General features: G+C 39.2%; 2 protein-coding genes across 4 annotated transcripts in view; both read right to left on the bottom strand.

Moving 5' to 3' along the window:
- Positions 1 to 1033: 1033 nt before the first annotated feature.
- Positions 1034 to 4689, bottom strand: hpo (serine/threonine-protein kinase hippo). Of its 3 annotated transcripts, none has more exons than XM_018542739.1 (10): positions 4521 to 4689; positions 3918 to 3998; positions 3663 to 3843; positions 3361 to 3588; positions 2977 to 3295; positions 2762 to 2895; positions 2308 to 2470; positions 2145 to 2236; positions 1865 to 2062; positions 1034 to 1658 (listed from the first exon to the last, which is right to left on the bottom strand). In XM_018542739.1, exons 1-10 carry the CDS (start codon positions 4532 to 4534, stop codon positions 1482 to 1484), a joined length of 1587 nt encoding a protein of 528 aa, XP_018398241.1. In that variant the 5' UTR covers positions 4535 to 4689; the 3' UTR covers positions 1034 to 1481. The 3 variants fall into 3 exon arrangements, with proteins under 3 accessions (XP_018398241.1, XP_018398242.1, XP_018398243.1); XM_018542740.1 differs by having other exon boundaries at positions 1034 to 1640; XM_018542741.1 differs by having other exon boundaries at positions 1652 to 1691.
- A 1556-nt stretch (positions 4690 to 6245) lies between these two features.
- The window catches only part of toc (toucan), a 24689-nt gene continuing 10919 nt past the window's right edge, over positions 6246 to 20015 (bottom strand). Inside the window, exons 6-11 of the mRNA XM_018542776.1 lie at positions 19058 to 19167; positions 16028 to 16156; positions 13550 to 13645; positions 10535 to 10710; positions 10035 to 10230; positions 6246 to 8822 (exon numbers count right to left, since the gene is read on the bottom strand). Coding sequence (XP_018398278.1) covers positions 7603 to 8822; positions 10035 to 10230; positions 10535 to 10710; positions 13550 to 13645; positions 16028 to 16156; positions 19058 to 19167 — 1927 coding nt within the window. The 3' untranslated portion in view covers positions 6246 to 7602. The remainder of the gene's footprint in view (positions 8823 to 10034; positions 10231 to 10534; positions 10711 to 13549; positions 13646 to 16027; positions 16157 to 19057; positions 19168 to 20015) is intronic.

Below are 20015 nucleotides of genomic sequence, written 5' to 3'. Positions count from 1 at the left end.
GTATGTAAAACGATATTGAAGCATAATTAATTTCATTTGTGAAACAATTTCATTCTTTTTTTTTGCAAAATCTTATTAATATTATACTTCTGTTTGCGAGTATCAAGATTATGGATAATATATATGCTTCAAATTCGGACCTTATTTCATTGATAATGTGCAATCTTCTATATCAAAAATATGTTATTCTGTATTATTTTCTAAAAGAAGAAAATTGAAGATCAGTTCTTGTTATAGCGCATTTAAGTATAGCTCTATTTTCACTACTTGCAAAATAGCCCAGACGTCAGCAAGGGATTATTCTTCCACTATGATTATTCGCCATATGTATTAATGGCACGTAGAAATATATTTATTTTGTAACTCGATTACAAAAAAATATGTGATCAAAAATTTTTAATGCTTTTATACATAAAATAATTATTGTAAGGCATTACCCCATACGTACTTTTTATATTATTCTAAAAATATCATTATCGTTAGTGAAATCTGATAAATTTCAGTTTCAACAATTTTTATATCAAGACAAAGTAAATTAGAGCATTACTGGAGAATACTTTCTAATATACGCGCGGAAGACTCTAATACTAGTAAGTTCGTTTATGAAATATCATAGAATGCGGCATCATTTTTTTCTGTCATGGTGCTGCATACTGAAAAACATTATTCATTACTTTAGAATTGCGATCATATTGGTGTTGAATATGTTTGCAATTTGAAAAGTAAAAATTATTATAGAAAATTGATATAAACTAAAGTTAGTAGTTAGTATTAGTAGACGAATGAGAGTAGAGAGTCTATCTATGGCAGTAGAATAAAAAGTAAATTAATTAAATCTTACAGCCTTGTTCGCTTATTTCAAACTGTCATGATTAAATAGAGCATTCACACTCAAGAAACTGCTTAGCCATTTAAGTGCATTTACATGAATTAATGATCTTTTTATATTCTGAATAAAATGGCATTATAAATGACTAGCGTAGCACGATACAAAATACCGATTTCTTTCCAAGTAAATACAAAATTTCTTTCTCGATAAAAACGACTGTAATGATGCATTTGTCTCTGCACTCTTGTTGCGTTCTTTTTTATTTTCTAACGACCTTAAAGGAGTCTCAGATATCCCTATAAGAATAGGATATATTTAACAGTAAATATAGGTAAACATAATACAAAAATTAAGTATTGTGATTGTTTTTTCACCTAAATCGCGTAAAATTTACATTGATGACGTGAGGCTATTAGCTATTACTCTAATATCCCAGGATTCATAAAGAAAAGCAATATTGTGATTTGCGAGTAAACAGGAAACATTCACAATCGCTACACGTCTGTCCATTTATGAGGTAAAATATTCACGGTGTGGGAACAATGTTCTTCTCTTTGATGAAACCAGGGATGATGCGAATAAAATCTATTCATTTATACAACTGTACACCCTTTGTCTATCCATCATCACTTATTCGCGTAAAGGAGGACTGTTAGAAGTTCTGTTGACGTTTCCGCTTGGTATCAATGGCATCCAAAATAGGCTGTCTCTTCGTCTGATATCTTTTTCTCAGCTCATCGATCTCTCGCTCCATTTCCGCGTCCAGATTAGCCATTCGTTGCTGTAGTTCCTCATAGGAGAGAAACTTCAACTGCAGGATACGGCTTCTCTATATATTCAAGTTATCGTTTTTTTATAATGCCTAAAGCGGCATTATTTCAAATAATTTGATACAGAGAATGTGAATTGTACATTATTATAGAATAAAAAGTGATAAATTACTTTCTCCTGTTACATTAATAATCAAACATATTGCGTGAATTAATTATATAAATTCTTAAAATAAGAATGTTGGAGGAAAAAAATTTTACTCACAAAGTCAAAATCACGTTCCGTAAAAACATTTTGAAACTTTGATATATTGTTATATGGCTGTTCTGGTATGGGATGAGAGATCTGATTCTGTAACTGTAGTTGCAAATGACTTTGAAACCTATGAGATTCGATTGGACTTTGTTGCTCCAATTGGTTCGCATTTTCTATATTGTGTGCTCCCAACATCTGTCCATTACCCTAAATATACACAATATTATTTAATATTATTAATATTTTATACATAGATCACTAGAAAATTAATATGAGAAAGAAAGATTACCTTCCCGATTTCAGGTGCTTCTTTTTTATCAAAATGATCTAAGAATAATGGTCGATATTTCTTGCTGGATTCTACAGAACCAGTATTATGTCCTAAAAAGAATGTTAATTAGTTGTAAATCACTTTTCTGTTACGATTTGAAGATTAATTAAGATCTACTAACTCTTCATAGTAGCTTCAGTATCGGTATCACTATTAATAACCATTGTACCCAAGTCCAACATCGCTGAAACTAAAGTACCCGTGTCTGGAAGATCATGACTTGGTACCAAAGTCCTGCTATCTTCTGGTAATGGTTTCATAGTTCCACTACAATCGTCCTCGTCCTTATACAGAGACACAATGTTAGGTATACATGTAAATGTATATATAATACGTAAACTGCTAGCATCTCTAATTTTTCCCATATTGCACAATTAGGCTATATGAATTCAAATCACCTTTAATCAAATGAAGGATATATTATATATTTTTAATATTTTAGGTATTTTTAAATACTTTTTGATGTACATTATTGATTTACATTTAGATTAAGAGTGCAACATCAGAATATCAGATATGAAACTGACAATCCATGTGTACCTAATCGGAGGTATTGACTAGTTTTAAGTACTTACTGAATCTTCTGCTTGGTTTTGACTTTTAATCGCCACATTGTTTATAATGTGGGCTCTATGTACATTCTGTTTTTCTCGTATTTCATGAGCCTCAGCAATCATTTGACTCAAGATACTAGGCTGTTTAGCATTGCCTACATCATATAACATAAACTTGTGTGTGTTGTGTGTTAATTGATAAAATACCATAATACAAATTTTAATCTTTTACTCACCTATGAATTCATGCTGCAAAAGCTCAGTTGCAGTGGCTCTTTCTTCGGGATTTTTTACAAGGCACCCACTGACAAAGTCAATAAACTCTGGACTCCACTGATCAGGTTCTCTAAAACTAGGTGGTGGTTTAGTCGGAATCATAAATATTGCTCTCATCGGGTGTATGTCGCCGTATGGCGGCTTGCCTTCGGCCATTTCTAAGGCCGTTATTCCCAGAGACCAAATATCGGCCACGCAATCATAACCGATCTCCTGTATTACCTCTGGTGCCATCCAGAATGGTGTACCAATGACTGTGTTACGTTTAGCCATGGTGTCCTATTCCAGAGAATCTAATTTAGATTTGGTAGATTTCGGTCCAAAAATATTTTCTAATAACTCACCGTTAATTGACCCGCTACACCAAAATCAGCCAACTTTGCATGGCCTTCATTATTAAGAAGAATATTTCCAGCCTTAATGTCTCTGTGAATTTTTCTTCTCAAATGAAGATATTCCAGCCCTTTTAGAGTATCACTCAGGATTGTCGCGATTTCATCCTCTTGAAGGGTCTTCTTTCTTAACCTCATGATATCACTAACAGAACCAGCTCCACAATACTCCATCACAATCTACAAGTTGTATTAGTATCGACAAGTAGTCTAGTTTGTTTGAAACGATAAAACAAAGCATAACATCAACTTACCCATAAATCTGTGTTTTTAAAGTAACTTCCATAATATTTAACAACATATGGAGAGTCGCATTGTTGCATAATTGAAATTTCCTTAATAATCTCTTGTAAGTCGGTATCTACTGGTACTTGTTTAATAGCGAGTACTTGTCCACTTTCCTTATGCAGTGCTTTATAAACTGATCCATAGGACCTGCACAGAAGTATATATTTAGAAGCAATAAAAAAGAAACTGTCTGTTGCTATTAAAATAAATATCAGATTTACCCTTCTCCTAATTTGCATATAACATCAAACACTTCTTCTGGCTGTCTCGTCAGACTTTCTTCTGATAATTTTTTTAATTCACTAAAAATATAACAATAAAAATGTACAAAATATTTCTGCAACAAATGTTTATATCAATACTGTTAGAAAATTTGTGAAAGTATTTCTTATACATTTTGCACAAGGCTTATTTTCAGCTGGAACGATTCGAAATCTCGGTGAACTAAATTCGTCTGTCAGTTGGTCATTTTTATTTATCCGTTCAGGACTGAAAAGTTTGCTCATTTTAACAAGGTTGTTTCATCACAGGAGAGATTCCAAAGAAGGGATTACAACATGATAAACAATCGTTTAATTGCAGGTTAATAAAAGGACAAAGAATCAGAGAGGTCAATCGTCGGGGAGCCAAAAATCGTTCGCCGGAGGATTCACACTCCATTTTGTCGCTATAAATAATATCTCAAAGACAATTCGGTGCAGTCAAACCAGTGCGTGTCGAAAAGTAAAAAAGGAGAGAGAAAGAAAGAAAGAAAGAAAGAGAGAGAGAGAGAGAGAGAGAGAGAAAGAAAGGAAAAGAAAGATGCAAAAACAATCGGAATGTACCTCTTCGAAGACATCTTCGCGTCGATGTCAAACCCGGAGATCTCAAGTAAGAAGCACGTGTGCGGTTATAGAAACAAGAGTAACATAAACACGATTGAGGAGACGATTGTCATGCCGTATGAGGCGGTAACATGGCCAATTAAAAATAGAGCCGTTACATTTTTGTCAATAAATTAAGGTAACCACAAAACCGAGGTGTATCGGAGTCTTTGACTGTCGGCCATCGTAGATGGTGCGATTGACGGAGCGTTCGCGAATTCACCGGGGACAGTCCTTAAGCCCGTATCAGACTTGGACGACTCGATTTTATTTCAACCAATCACGGTGCAGAAAGTTCAGTAATCCGATACGAGTTTTACGGTTCGGTTTTGTAGAAGCAATTTTCGAAAATTCACAGGATAAGAAAATTAGACACGAGGATAGAGGAACGATAACTCCATAAAACTTAAAAAACTCAGTTTTCTTTTTATACAATTCTTTTTTAATATTTATCAGTATTATTTTTATCAGTATATAGACACTTGCTTAGTCCGGTATGTTTTCCTTATGCCTGCATTTGATTAAAATAAAAATGTCTTTACAGTACGTTCATTTTTATGAAAGCAATCGAGTTAGTTGGGTGCTATACTCAAATGTTTCTGTAGGCAAAGGGTTTGAAATCATCTCAAATGCGATCTCAAAATGCTATATTGTACGATAATTTAAATTAACTATTTTCTCAGGTAACACACAACGAAGTCTGAAATCGAAACATAAAACGTGTTTAAGACAATTCTCGCAAAATATTCCGATTTTGGACTATTAAAAATTTAATATTGTTTGAACTATTAATTATCTGAGTTAAAATCGCTATTTAAAATTACTTAAATTGAATCAACAGTCTTTATGTAATTCTTTAAGTGTATATATTTACACTGTCTTAACCAGCCTGCTGTAATACAAATGTATGTTTTAAATTATTCGCCAATTTATCAATAATTTATTGTAATACAAAAAATACTTGAGAAAGCAAACAAATTTTTATTCTGATTTTAAAAAACATGACCTTAATACGCAAAGATTCACTCCAGGTACTCGGCATTATGAAAACATAAAAATGTTCAAAAAAAGAATTTAATACAACATAAGATCGGACTATATAAATACAGAGATGTGATTTTTCGATAAACTCATTGTATATGCGATAGTCACCGCAACAAAATTCTAAGTTTGTTCTCGTTTGTGTAATCTTTGTATTTACTTTATTTCTTTGTAATGAGTAAAATTAAAATTGTATAAACGATATCTCTGTATTAAGTATCGCGGGAAAAAAAATGAGATAACGCGTGCGACTTGCATAACAAAACGCTTTATTGATCTTCAAACAAAAAGGACATCACAGTAGTGTAATCAACAAGTTAATCTAATTAATAATGATCTCAACAGTCTAATCATATCTCTTGTACGAGTGAATTTGTAAATCATGCAAATGCATAATTCAACTCACGATTTCATACATTCGTTATCCGCAAAAATATTACGCGTAATTTCTCGCGATGTTTTTGCCGATCAATATATCTAACCCAACATAAATTCTTACTTTTCTTGAATATTAATATTTTCTTATTCACAACTGAATTTTTTTTTTTTTAAAACGCGAAATTGGAATCAATTATAGTAATCGAAGTACGAACCTCTGACTTGACTAATATAATAGCGATAAAGGCAAACGGAAATCTCCCCAGATTGCTCTACAATTTAGATGATACTTATTTATTCGAGAAGTATATAATACATCGATCTTATCAGCACACATGAGAAAAGAAAACATACTTTCTCGATGAATAATACTTGGCTTCCGTATGTCGGGCGGGCGATGTTCTCTCTTTCATTATAATCTAAAAGCTACCACTTGTCTATGGAACGGACTGTGAAATTAACGCTCTTGTCGGAACGTGCTACAAGTTTGTCGCTAACGGTTATCACTGCTCTGCTGCATCTACCAGGTAGATCATCCGGGATTCGGTTGTAATTACGCGCGAAAACGCGTTACAAACAAATGCCGTCCGTAATGCCGGCAAGAATCGGCAATCGGATTCTTTTTTTTTTCTCGAGAACGCAACAAACGGAAAACACAAGAAACGATGCGCATCATTTGAAAAAGAATTCGACTTACAAGTACGAAAATCGGCATGATCGCGAGGAACGAGGAATATTTTTCTTTTGTCACGATCTTATATATTATATATGTATATTTAATCTTCGCAATACTACGTGGTCTCTGTACCAAAAACAAAAAAGTAGGTGACGCTTATAAAACGTACTCACGTAATTATAAAAGTATCCGAACATCCGGTAAAATTCTCGGAAAAATCGCAATAAAAGCTGTTAGCCAAAATGACATTGAACTTCCCTTTTTCAATGTCTGTCAAAGTTCAAAAAAAAGAAACAAACAAAAAAGAAAACTTCTGCGTGACTCTGCACGCTATGAACTTTGTAGGCGAATACTGCCTGAAAGAAAGGCACGATTGCCTTGATTACAGCAAACGAAGCAGTTTCGTTGTATGCATGTCGGAAAATTATTACGTAATGGATTTCGAAGATCCTAATCTTAAATCCACCGCGAAAAATCGCTGCCTTAAATCGCAATGCAAAACGTATGTCGGAGAAGATGAAACGTCCTCGTAATTGAGAAAACCACGGAAACAATCATTCTAATCTAATTTATACAGTCGTAACATTAAAATACAGCGTGGAATTCATCCTTAAACATCTCACTAACTTACAACGTTTTATCGCGCGGCACGTTCGCTCAAAACATAAACGCCACTCTTCTCGCTCTGAATCTCGGCTGGATGTATCGATTGAAACAGAAAAAACAAAAGTGGTGCCGGCGTCACACAATATGAAATGTATCTGCAAACAGACGAAGGGGAATGATCAACGAAGATCCGCAACGAATACACGTCGAGAAACGACTCCACTGTAGGCAAGAGAACAGAGACAGCGGCCGTACGATGATTCGCGATTCGAAACAACACTGTTACGCGGGAGAAGGAACACGTAAACAGTTGGTAGCAGGCCGCGATTGTTCGCTCGAGTGTTACTTGATCGGCTTGCCCCAAGCAAATTGTATTCCCAGTCGGGGGATATCGCTGCCGGTGGACGATTCGTCCTCGCTGCTGGACGCCGACGTTTCCTCGGAGATCATCGCTTCCCCGCCAGCTTCCTGGGGTCTCTGACCGCCGCCGACGTTGCAATCATCCGCCGCCGCTGCTGCCGCTGCCGCAGCGGCTGCTACTGCGGCGGCCACTGCAGAATTTACGGCTGGTGCCGTAGACGACGTGGAAGACGATGAAGAAGATGACGAGGAAGGTGACGATTGGTCTGTCCTAGGACGTCGCCGCGAGACCGGCGTCGAGCTGAATGAAGGCGCCCATGCGGTCGCCTCTTCCACTGCTGCGGTCCGCGCTGAATCACACGTAGTAGAGATACTTTTCGATCTCGCTCTGGTATCTATGGCAGGTCTAGTGTTCGGCGTCAACCTGAGCGATCCTTGCCTAGACACTGTCGTTGCGCCCTCAGAGGACCTGGCAACTTTCGGCAATGTGCTAAGCGAGTCAGACGTTCCCCCCTTAGATAGATCGTCGATTTCCAGCGTCCAAGAAACGGAGGCGCCCTTCTCGACCATGAACTTCACCATCGATGACGAATGAGCGCCATTTTTATCGAGCGAATAGCTGTGTTCCATTTGTTCCGCACCTGCGGATCGAGTTAACCGTGGATTAAGCTGATTCGCAAGAACGCTCACCCAGTCGTTCTTGTTTCGTAGCTTCCACTGTAGCTCCTCGTTTCGCTGGGACAGCCGCTTGTTGTGCTTTGAAACTTGGTGAATCGATTCGTGAAGCATTTCGTTCTCGTGCGAGATCTGCCGTTCGAAGGATTCTTTTCGTTGAAGCTGAGCCTTCAAGTCCTCGCATCTGGCCTCTGCCATATCAAGCCGCAATTGCAAGGCGTCCTTTTCCTCGATGTCCCGCCTGTAACTGTCCAGCTCTGATCGAAGAGCCGCATTCTCTTGACTTTTCAACTCGAGCACAGATCTCAGTGATTCGATCTCCGCCATCAGCGCCGCACCCTGATCGTGAACCACGGATCTTCTCATCTCCTCTTTGCGAGCTAGCTCATTGATCTGCTCGGCACGTAATTTCGCAATTGTCGCGCGATGTTCCCTCGTGACTTCATCCAATCTGATGTCGTATTTGTGCCTTTCTTCTTTTAAAGTTTCGACGAGCGTGGCAACCTGTTTCGTCCTAAGAGCCTCCACTGAAAAACCGGAATATCAATTTGAATTTTTCATTTTCAGATGACAAACTGCTATAATCTGTATCATCATACTTTATGTGAAAAATTTAAATACATGATTTGTTCTCTAGTATTCCTAATCAACTTTTTATTTTTTGTTATTATTTGAATATCAATTGAAATATCAATAGATATATTATTAATATGTATTAATATGACAAATTAATACACATTAATGATATACAATCCTCCATCGGCAACGTGGAGACTACTCTCTGAAGGCACTATTAACATTTTGATTGTAAATTTTGAATGAATTTAAATCTAAAAATTAGTACAATACAATTCGACTATAATGATAAAAATTTCTTGCTAAAGCTTAGCAAAGATATCAGAAATTTTTCAGCTTTTTATATAATTCGAAGCAATAAAAAATTTGCTCTATTTCGCAAAGATTTACATTGCTGACGAAAAAGTTAAAATTCATGTTGCCGATAATAAAGAGTTATAATGCTCTATTTTCATATATATTTACTTTTTTATTTTTAACTTACATCTCTTTTATTTTTTAATTCGTCTATTAGTGTTTACTTATCGCATTAAATATATGCATAAAAAAAAGTTATTAAATGAATAATAAATAAAGATCCCATGTTTCGATTATGATTCCAATTTTATAATTTAATATAAATATACTTTATATTGGCCCTGAGAGTTGAAAAGCAAAAGTATATACAAAGCTAAACGGAGAGCACACATTGAATCTATAATTAGCGGCTATCGAAACGTCGAACGTTACGTGAGAACTAAATTAAGAACCAAATCCTTCAGCGAAGAGTTCGAGATATTTTCTAGCAAGAAAAAGAGACGACAGGCATATTATTAGGATTAATCGCAAATATTTGAGTTGTGCGTAGGCCACTACTTCACTTTAATTAATAATTGTTCCACTTCGTGCAGGCGTGTCGAGCACCGACATTAGGACGATTACGCTCGTTATACCACGTGAGTAACACAAAGTATAATATCTACTGGCGACACTTTGTGTCTGTTGAACAATACAGTTTCTCGCATTTGTTTCGCGGCGCACATGTTTGAACAGTTCAGGTATCTTTTTTCAACCACGTATTGCGTCATCGCAATGTATGTGTGTGTACATATAACATATGTGCACATATATACTACCCGCGAAAGATCCGGAGAAAATAAACAGATATGTTACATAAGACTTACACTCATCGCGTAGTTGGTCCAGAGCTTTACGATGATCCTCCCTTTCCACCTCGAGTCTCTCCTCCATGCTGACGCATCTCGCGCGCAAAACGTCGATTTCCGAAAGCAAAGCCGATCGTTCGTTCTTCATCTCCTCGCAATCAGCCTTCAACTTCTCGAAATCCTTCTTCAATTTAGGAGTGGCAAAAGCGTCCAGCTAAAAGACACGCGGTTTTATTATTCACATCGCAGATCTCTCTCGTTTTATGTTAAATAATAAACAATAGTAGCGTTCAGCAGAAAAAGCGATTGTTATCAAATTCTAATGTAATTAATCTTGCTCTTCTCACTAAATTTAAATGTTTAAACCAATCATATTAAAGAAATTTATAACAGTTGCAAAACTGATTTTTCTATTAAAGCAGTAAGACTTAAATCGTACGCGATTTAGTCAATCACAATAGAGAATGTAAGACAATAACCTTGCCATGAGTATGTACATATATGATAAATGCGCGTACCTCGAACGCCAAGTAGCCTACGCTCACAGCGAGTGCCTGTGCGGCCCGTTCCGCTCGCTCCACGCGGAAATCCACGTAGGGCACGATGGTCTGAGCGGCCTGATCTCGCGTTTCCAGCGATGTCCTCGCCGTTATTGTGAAGGTAGTATTGTGGGGAGTCTCTTTAGACTCACGATCTGCAATCAGCGTCGTCATCGAGATGCATCAGTTTTTCCCGATATTGATTTATTTCCGATGATTACGATGCGGGTACGGTCGTCCGTCGTCGGCCAGACTGACCTACCCGCTCTGCTGTATCAATGAACTGACCCACGTGCCGTCAATCTACATAAGTATCTTGGTCGTACGTAATATACGTGGACGCCGCGCTGTCTTTATTACCCTCTATCGTTCGCAACTACCCTAATTATTGCAGGGAGGTCAATGTATAATTCCCGACAGTAATAAATCGTTTGCGCTCGTTTCACTCGACACTGTTGAACATTTTTAAACAAACAGACTATATCCCGTATCAAAGAGAGTTCAGCATGACAGTGTTTGATGGAAAGGAAGAACTTGGAAAGTCGAAACTCGTCCTGCCTCCGTCGAGTCCAATCGATGTCACCTCCGCGCATCAACTTGACACATGACACACACGCGCGCACAGAGAAATTAGAACAAACGATTCCAACAACATCTAAGTGATAAATTTTCCACGTTTACGTCGCATTTTGATTTATGAAACTTCACATGAAGAGCGGACTCCTTTCTTTCTTCTTCGAGAATCGAAGCGTGTGATTATTGTTCAAGTTCACCGATCAATGAAGAGACACCGGGTTAAGGTCAACCGTTGCGACGCGCAATTCTTGTTGCGAAACTGCCAAAAGACTGCGGGCCAAGAAAATTCGCTTCCTACACGTTTTCCTTCCTCCTAGCACCTGCCGTCCCCTCCGTCACGTCATCCGTCAGAAAAACTCAAGTATTTTGGGAACGGATCTACGTCGCGTCGGGACATTTATCCCCGACGCGCGCAAGAAAGGCGCGACGTAAACAGATCCGTGTATCAACGATTATCCTTGACGATCGATTCTACAATGAACGTTACATTCGAACGGTACATTCAACGGCCACCCGCAAGAACGGTCGGTTAGACCGCCGATAGACTTATTGATTGATTCTAATCAGGATTGTCATTCGTAACAATTTGTTGGCCAAGTTCGCGCTTCGACTGAATTAGCACGAGCCACGGGCCACCTCAAAGAGCTATATGTCTCCCACCCCACGCTCATTCCGCCTTGCCATCTTCCTAAACTCTCCTACCTACCCCCCCTCCCCCCCGCCGCTACGTAAGGTGGAACCGCCAGGACTAATAAGTGAAGGCGATGAACCATCTCTTCTCGCGAATTCTTTTCGTAAGAGATACGCCTTTTCCCTTTAATGGACTTTCTATTGTATAACAAGCCGTTTGTAATAGATCAGAATAAGTCATAAGCAAATCAGTAGTGTATCATAAGATAACAATAAGTCAGTGATCAGAGACTGCGTGGAGATGACCAAATGTCTTTCGATTTAAAATTTTTATTTATTTACCTGAAAACTACTTATGCATCTTTTTGATTAGCTGAAATATTGTGACGTAATGATGTAATATGATTTATTTTGGACGTATATGTTTCCTAAGATTTGTAATTGAGGGAGAATAAAGACACAATTCTACTTAAGCCTTTTTCGAAAGATTAGCTTTTTTAATATTGGTAGTATAATAGAAAAGTATTGTAATATATATATACAATATATAAAACTCTTCTCAAAAACATTACCTAAATGTACATTTGATACTTTTCCCATTTATTGTATAATAAAAAAGTAGCAAGTTATTTTAATTTTTATTTTTAAATTAAATTAAAATTGTATCGTTAAAATAAAAGGGGCTTTTTATTCCCCTCACCTGTAAATTTATGATTCTGACTTACCACTATTATGACACGAGTAGTAACTAATGGCTTATTATTGTAAAAAATCCATTCAAGATCTCCCCTTCTTGGAAGAAAACCCCCTCTCGCTTTGTTGAAAGTCATGCTTTTAAAGCCACTCGTTGCTCGATGAAATCCTCCGTGACGATCGTATTGTCTTCCGACGTTCCTGGATGCCAAAACCGTCGAGTAACTCGAGTTTTCCAATTTGGAATCAGCCGTCCTTAGATGGAAGAAGGCGCGTGCGTGTTCGCGCTTACTTACGGTCGTCGAGCATCGCGAATCGCGACGGTAGATGGTTGTACATAAACGTCTCTTATGTTCAGAATACCGCGATGAATGCGAGAACGAGGTACGCGATCGACTATCCCATGAGACAGTGCATCTTTTCAGGCTCTTTTCCGCTCTACAGACGCGGGAATTAAACACGCAGATCACTGCTTTCGCTATTCCGTTACTATTTGGGACAAACAGCCGGTTCTCGATAGCAATCCCTCTCTCCTCTTTCTAACGCCGGCGATAGACTCTATAGATCGGAACAAACTTTTCAAGAGTTTCCAAAGGAAAGCACCAAGGCGCCGGGTAAACAGGTTGACTTTTAGTGTTCGGGACTATAGGGTGAAAGCCGTGACTTTCTTCGAAACGGCAAATACGCCGAGGAAGACGCACATATACGCATTACAATACGCGAGCGAGGCTACCGCGCGGCGGCTCATCCGGATGCACGGGCGAGCGCGTGCGATGCGTTTTACTGCACCGGCGAATTAATGCGCTTGACCATGTGCGTGCGTGTGTGCGTGCGTCGCAGATAAACGTGAGAACTTTTTTAGAAACCGGCCGGTTTCCATTAAAGTGGCACGGCTAATGGATTGGAAAGTACAACGCGCGAAACGCGAATTCTCGATTTGTCTTGTCCTTTTGTACAAAACGAGTTTAATTGTCGTTTCACAAAATGACAAAAGTTTTAATCACTTGATCAAGCCTCCTGATACCGATGGAACTAGTCGACGACGAAGAAGATCCATGAAAGGATCCCCATGTTAAGGTACAATTAAAAACATACCTTTTATCGACGTCACAGAAGATTTCTGTTTCGCAGTAGTGTTGGCTGCTAATCTCCTCGTTATTGTTGGCTTTCTTGCCGATGGCGGGCTCTTTTCTGTAAAGAGAATGTGTTGCGTTAACGAGAGCATGTTAAATACTAAACGGTAGTACTTGAGCCCGCGTACTTGCCAGCGAGCATACCGCGCGCGGGTACCGTACGGCGAGAACCGTTTTATCGTGCGAGATTGAAGTTCAAATATAAAGTACGAACGTTTATTCTATCCAAGGTCTTTTTTCTCGCGTATTATTATTGTATTTTGCTCGCACGTTTAATAATATACAGTGACGTGCAAAAGTTTCCAGCCAGTAACATTCTGTACTTTAATAAAAAAAAGAGCCTGGTAAATTTTTGTCGTTATTAGATGTTAGTACAAAATTTCGTTATCCACATCTTGTACTAACACCCAATAATGATTAAAATTTTATCGAATTTTCTTTTATAAATTAAAATAAATAATGTCACTGGCTGGAAACTTGCACGCCACTGTATACTCGTATACGTGCGAGACTAACTATTAAGAAACTCGATTAGATTATTATTAATCAGGGTTGGCAACATTGTTATCTTATAAAAATAACTCGTTACCGTTACCGTCACTAAAAATAACAAATCGTTATTTCTTTCGTTACTTTTCTCTCTTGACACACAGTTGGAAAATTGTATATTTTTGTGAAAACACTGCTGGTTAAAGTTTTTGTGTTAAGTAAGATACACATTTAGATGTAAATTTAACATATGTCCCTTATGTTAAATAAATATAATGATGTGAAGTGTAAAATTATTGAAAGAATATGTTAAAGTAACACAATTGCACGCATTTAGTAAGTTAAGTTAAAATTTACAGAATAAGGGTGTTGATTTTACTCTACACCAAGAATGGACAGTATTATTAGGCGAATCGTCTTTTTAGGGAACATTTGTTAATTTTGTCATAATAATTATGTTGATTGTACACATAACTTTCTTCAAGTTTTATTCAAGATTCCATTTTTGAAATATAAACATAGTATCCGTGTTACCATTCAACATACACATATTATGTTAAATTAACACAAAAATTTGAGTGGACCGTTTGGGACATGCGATTTATGTTAAATTTAACATATTTTCAAAACACTATTTACAGATTTTTGCAATAAATATAAAAAAATGTTATAACCTTTCTATCTCTTTTAGTAGAAGAATAAAGCTCAAAAACTGGTGTATAGTATGTATATACTATATACATATATACATACGCATACGCTCTAGTTATACGACTAGACTTTTACGTGGCTAGAAATAAAGTAACGAAATAAAAGTAACGGTAATGACGTTACAAATAACGTGTTACTTGCAAATAAAGCAACAAAAAGTTATTAATATAATATTATAATTAACATAATGTAAATGCTAAAATTACTAAGGGCGATTTTGACAAAATTACGATTAATCAGTAATTAATTCAGTGAAATCGCTGCAAAATTTCTAATTACACAATTCGTTGTCCTCAATCTACATTCAAAGTGTTTAGTATTTATGACATGATAAAATATTATGATTAGGAGCTCCATTAATATTAGCTCCTCTATAATGTTAATAATAATGATTATAATTCTACAAAAAATATATATTGTAGTTAGCATAAAAATGATACAAATTATAGTTAAAATATGATAATTACTATCATTTCTCTGTCTCTAATCTTTTCATATTTGTTAAACAATTAAAACTTTCATTTATAGTAACAAAAAATAGTACAGATCTTATTTGACAAGATATTTGTTACAAAAGAAAAAAATCAGTAATCTATCCAAATAAAGTAGTTATTAAATTAGTATTGTTTAATAACAGTATTATTTAATAAGTTAATCGCTGATTAAATTTGGTCAAAGTTGCCCTTAAAATCTATTCTGCGAAAAGACGACGACCCTGAAACATTTACTCGATCGGCGTGAATATTCATCGCGTCAAGCGGCAGACCTGTCAGAGGATTTCTCCTGGTCTTCGCCGTGCCTTGGGGGGGAAAGTAGCAAGGTGAAAAGCCACGGGTAGACTTTGTTAATATATGACCGTAACGATGATTGCAGGTGTCTTTTCCTATATTTACCGAATAGCAGAAAAAAGGTCCTAGGAGAGAAATTGTTTGAAAATGTTCTAAGACGTGTATCGTGTTTATCGACTTTAACGCATTGTTTCGTGAATGGCAAACAGGTAAGTCGTAGTCGACCGAGTCCCGGAGAGACGTTCTCTCTCTTTCTCTCCTTCTATCGTCGCGCGTCACGACAGCGGTGCCCCAACCGGAAATACGCGACGGTGCTCCCGTTCCTCGCCGCATGTTCTGCCCTTCCCTCTGCTGATTATCATACCGAAGTGTACATATACGCGCGTTACACGGCGTAGTTACCTAATAATCTAGAATGACAGAACTGGCGAGCGTATAATGTATATATTTACCGAGTTCCACCGTCGCCACGTCGATGCAATTCTTCTTCGCGTCGAAACTATTGACGCGAACCTGATGGTGATTGACGTGGCCGTTCGAGACGAATCTCCGGGGCGGATTCGCGGACGTCGGTGATCTCTCTGAAAATAAATGACGAGAACATTCGCGACGTGAAACATAAGGTCTGCTTTTTTTTCCTTGCGCTAACTGCATTGGAACTTTCTCGCTTTCGCCAAATATCAAACAATACATCTATTTCACTTTAAGTTCTAAAAGTGGATACTATACAATTACGGTTCGGCTGCAAAAAAACAGACCTATTATGCGAAGTGAAAATGTGCGGAATCTCAGCGAGGAGAGATTAATAATATCCGCGGGGGAAAAACGGGAGATCTCAAACGATTAGACTGGTTGAAGAAAACAGCAGGTGGTCGTCGATAGAGCCGACTTTACCGCGCACGGTTATACACACCGGAAAGATCACCGTTATGCCAAATCCAATCCCTTCTACCTCGTTTGAAGCTGCCCAGACGCATCTTCGCCGAGTCCCGGGTGAAGTCCGTCCTCATCGGGACAGTCCTGTCCTTCGATCCTTGTTGACCCATTTCGTCAGCTCCTTCCGTTCACCGTCTATCCATTACAATCCCATAAGTCGTCCGTGATTCCCGTCGACGGCGGCGCAACTGGTACCGCGCGTGCTACCTTCATCCCGCCGTCGTAACTCGTGAGCTGAGCGTGAGAATCACAATCGTATGTGTGTATGCCGTCGTGTCGACGCTGTTCATCAGCATAAACAACGGTATACAGCGGGTATACCTTCCGCCTTTCAGAGTGCCGCCGCCGGCGCCGATCGATCGGCGACGCTGCCGTTCTCCTTCGGCACGCGAGAGAGCCGCCGCTATTATGTTGTATACCTGGTCGCGTATCGCGTATCCCACGTCGCGCGTTATCTCATTCCGGACGCCGATCGGCGAGGATCGCATTCGTGGTTCCGTTATGTCACACGGCGATCACGCGTCGACCTACGCGTGCCCTACCTCACGACATACCCCGGCGAATTCCACCGTGCAAGAGATCACGTGCAACTGCTCGCGAGACTCTGACGTTTAATCTACAATTTTCTCCCCTTCGTTAGAAACCCTTCGCGCGTGGGTTCAGCGGCTGCCGATTTCGACGGCGATTGCGTAAGGCCACGCGGGGCGAGTCGAGAGACCGGTAGTCGCGTACCAACAGTCGTCGACCTTGGTAACGCACGTGGTCGTCGCTTGGTCGGGTACACCTGCTGCCACTGATGCTGCCACCACTGACGAGAGTGGGGATGGGAAACCGGGCGAAGAAGGGTGGCAGGCATCCTCGCTGAGCGACGGAGGTGCACGACGATGCATCGTGAATCACGAAGGTGCAAAGAAAGCACGACGAAAGGGTCCGAGGTAGCCGGAAATAACGCCGCCGAGTGGCGTTGACCCGTGCAGTTGTCGACCGGTCGACGCGGTGCCGTTACGGCAGATATCGTGGATCTAAGCGCAGGTGGACGCACCACGGTGCAGGTTGCACCTTGCACCAACACTTAACGCTTTACCGTTCACGGTGGGACCAACGCGATAAGGTCACATAAATAATCAGCTCTGTAACGGGGACGTCGATTCCGATGCGACAGGTGGAGGATAAGTCGGATCGTCACCGCGCGAGATGATTGATTGAATTTAGGAAACTGATCCGTAACAGAAATTCATAAAACAGATTATATGCGAGAACGTAGACTTTCACACACGCATAATTCGCACGCACGTGCTCACGCGCGCGCGCGCGCGCGCGAGCAGAGAGAAGGGCCGAAGGAACGCAACGGAGAAATAGGTCAGGGAAGAGGCGAGGCTTCGGAAACACTCCTCTCCTCGCACACAATCGCGTCGTCGAGGAACAATCGCAACTGAAACGAAATCGTAGTCCGGTCGAAGATGTCACCACGAGAATCCAAACGAGAGAACGAGAGTCGATTCAGTCCGGACCACCGCCTGGATGTACCGAGCGCATCCCGATAACTTGTCTCGCTAACGAGACATCGGCTGTCAGCGGCTGTCTTTTATTACTCTCTCTTTCTCTTTTTATGTCTCTCCTCCCCCCGTGTTGGGTTCCTTACGCACCGTTACGCACTATCCGGTGACCCGATTTTAAGCGCGTGAGAGCGAGGAACGATAGGTGCACGTCTCGCGGGAGAAGGACGACGATAGACGGCTAATGCATTGGAGATACACATACGCGTACAATCTATACCGTGTCTATATATGTACACACGTGTACACCACACTGTACGACCTAGCACGAGAGCCACCGAGGACTGCCGACCGGATGGTGGATGTTGGATGCGACTGCGGCGAAGCTGCGCGATGCGCGCCGGCTCGACGCAGTTTCCTCTTAACTCTATACAGTGGAAGCAAAATGACGCCTTGTGTTCTCCATTGGCGCCGGCAAAAGGGGCAATAAAGTTTCTTGGCGTCCTCGACGGCTCGAGCTTTTACTCTCGGGTCGATAAAGAGACCTCGCCTTTCTCTCCGGTAGGTAAGCGGCACGTAAAGGATCCGGAGATCTCTTCTGTTCGCGCGTATCCTTCTTGCCAAGGTAAAACATTGACCCTTACAAATTCGAGCAATTCCGCTTCCCGAATTAGTTTGAACAATCAGTGATCATAATTCATTTGCTATATTTCCAATGCGAGATAAAATCGGCTCTGTTAATTTCTAAGTTGTTTTGACCGACTTTAAGATCGTTTTTATTATTGCGAAGAGATCAGCGTTGTTATTATTATTCACAATAGCTGAAAATATGTTCACTCAAGACACCATTGTATCTATTTTCCCGAATGCAAATAAAGAGCTTGTACTAACAATAAGTTACATTGAGACAACCTTACGTATCTTTCATATTAATTTATGTTTAAAGTTATGTTTCATTCAATAAATATAATTTTAATCACGTCTTCGTCTTTATGTGACGATGACTAGCATATTGAAAATTCTTCAAATATAGATATCGATGTTACTTACTTGGCATGTCCTTACTTGGGCCACTACTGAGGTCGCTCATGGAACTACGAACAGAACTCCTGGCTGTTTCCTGCGTCGGTGATTTCATTTCTTGCCAACCACGCATCCTCCTAAGACAAGAATATTTCCAATATAATTCATGATAAAGAAAAAAAATATTATTGCTCGGCAATCATATATATTTGAGATGAATCGATAAAGTTATTAATATGAAAAAATATTTCGCTTTTTAATAAAAAAATAAAATCTGCATTATATATGTATTATACTTATTATATTGAATTTTATTTAGAATTTTATATATATATATATATATATATATATATATATATGGTATTAGGCTTACCGTTTATCCTTATTATTATTGTTGTTTGCATCGCCTGCTTTCTTCGACGTTGGCCTCGTGGAAGGTGACAAAGTGAGATTCTGCAATACTCTTGATTTTACTTCTTTCCTAACTGATCTCGTTCTCTGCTCATTTTTACCTGCCTCTATCTTATTCATCACAGCGTCCCACCGTCCACCCTTTCTAGTGGATCTCTGAGAACGTCTCGCTTCCTTTTCCGCATCATCTTTCGAAGACGACTCGATCATTGCCTTGATCTTCGAGACAACATTTCTCTTTGGCATTTTATATTTTTTCAAAGGCATTGTATCGGCTTTGCTCTGTGGTTTGGGCCTGATATTTTCATTCTTCTCAACCTTTTCGATTGTTGTGACTTCGACAGAGTTTGTCGTGTCGTTCATGTTGCTCGTTTCATCTGATGACGCCTTTGCTGGACTCTACACATACACAGATGTTTTTAAAATTCCAAAAATTTCTTCCCCATAACTAATTGTAAGTCTGGCCTTGGCTCCTGAATACTCAGCCAAGAACTCCGTGTTGATGGTAGCGACACCGAATTAGTCGATGGCCTAGCAAAACTGGTAGTTACACACACAAATACAAGCTCATGTC

Source organism: Cyphomyrmex costatus, unplaced genomic scaffold (assembly GCF_001594065.2).
Source record: "Cyphomyrmex costatus isolate MS0001 unplaced genomic scaffold, Ccosl1.0 scaffold344, whole genome shotgun sequence".
Taxonomy (NCBI): domain Eukaryota; kingdom Metazoa; phylum Arthropoda; class Insecta; order Hymenoptera; family Formicidae; genus Cyphomyrmex; species Cyphomyrmex costatus.
This window is presented reverse-complemented; position numbering and strand designations above follow the sequence as displayed.

Bases quoted from the DNA above. Each gene is read 5' to 3' on its own strand.
- hpo (XM_018542739.1), bottom strand. The intron at 3,844-3,917 runs GTAAATCTGATA...ACTTCTGTGCAG, and splicing joins ATATGCAAATTAGGAGAAGG to GTCCTATGGATCAGTTTATA. The intron at 2,237-2,307 runs GTTAGTAGATCT...CATTCTTTTTAG, and splicing joins TACTGAAGCTACTATGAAGA to GACATAATACTGGTTCTGTA.